The following is a 1,189-nucleotide window of genomic DNA, read 5'->3' as shown; positions in this document are numbered from 1 at the left end:
GGTCCAACAACTCACTTAACACAAACTAAAGAAAACATATTGGACAAATACAAAGAAACGGAAAGATTATTTATTGGATGATATTTAGAGTGAAATGGTAAAAGTAGAGCTACTTGTGAAATTCCATGATCCAAAAATTAGAAACACAACATATAAAGTTAATGCCATTAAATCCAGCTTCAGTTGCGAGGGATTGAAATTCGTGTTGCGAACGCTCTTTGCCTCCTGAAGTTTGAGCTAACATCATCAAATCAAATTGCGAAATAGCCACAGAGCTATGGATATGATCAGGTTTCACTGGTAGAATGGCCTCAACAACTATCACTTTCCCATTTTCTGCCGGTGTAGCTTTATAGCAGTTCTTCAGTAACTTCACGCACTGACTATCACTCCAGTCATGAAGAATCCACTTACATATATATACACATCATTAATAAAAATTGTCAATTATTTAAAGGAATAACAAATTATTATTTTCATACTAGTAATTTTAATTAATTTAAGGTACGTACCTTCATAAAAATAGCATCTCCTTGTGGAACATTTTCAAACATATCTCCTCCAATGTGTTCCACCCCTGGAATAATTAGTTTTTAAAAAATGAATAATTGTTCTATATCATTTTAACCTATTCTCTAACAAAAATAAGAAAGGTACCTTCATAGAATGGGGCATGTTGAACAACATGAGGTAAATCAAAATTAGTACCCTTAATAGTTGGGTATTTAGATGTAATCATGTTGAGGTTTATTCCAAGACCACCTCCCACGTCAATCAAAGTCTTGATGTTTTCAAAACCCTTGTAGATGTCAAGTATATTTTTCATCACCAAAGTTGTATGACTAATCATTGCCTTGTTGAAAACATCACTTAATTCGGGATCCGTCTTTTGATATTCAAATAAATTTACACCATGTATCCTCTCAAATGAAAATCCTCCTTCAACAACTGTATCCTTTAATCCAAACCTGTGATTTTAATTTAAATTAGATAGAAAGGAGTGAGAGATGATCTAAAGTCTAATTTAATTTGCTTTTGAACTTTTGCAAATAATGGGCTAAATTTATCAATTAGTAATTTATCGTTATAAGTCCACTTTGGTAATAACAGGTACAAATAATAAAAGTAATTTATAAAAATATATTTCGACAAATTTATTAATTTATAAAAATATAAGTCCACTTTTTTT

General features: G+C 30.9%; 1 protein-coding gene across 1 annotated transcript; it reads right to left on the bottom strand.

The window, feature by feature from the left end:
• Positions 1-109: 109 nt before the first annotated feature.
• LOC125850018 (anthranilate N-methyltransferase-like) lies at positions 110-968 on the bottom strand (the record flags this gene model as incomplete). The annotated part of the gene is made up of 3 exons (XM_049529941.1): positions 110-409; positions 513-577; positions 658-968. Coding segments are annotated over 3 exons (676 nt in total), but the record flags the coding sequence as incomplete, so codon positions are not given.
• Between the last annotated feature and the right edge of the window lie 221 nt (positions 969-1,189).

Source organism: Solanum stenotomum, unplaced genomic scaffold (assembly GCF_019186545.1).
Source record: "Solanum stenotomum isolate F172 unplaced genomic scaffold, ASM1918654v1 scaffold12972, whole genome shotgun sequence".
NCBI lineage: Eukaryota > Viridiplantae > Streptophyta > Magnoliopsida > Solanales > Solanaceae > Solanum > Solanum stenotomum.
This window is presented reverse-complemented; position numbering and strand designations above follow the sequence as displayed.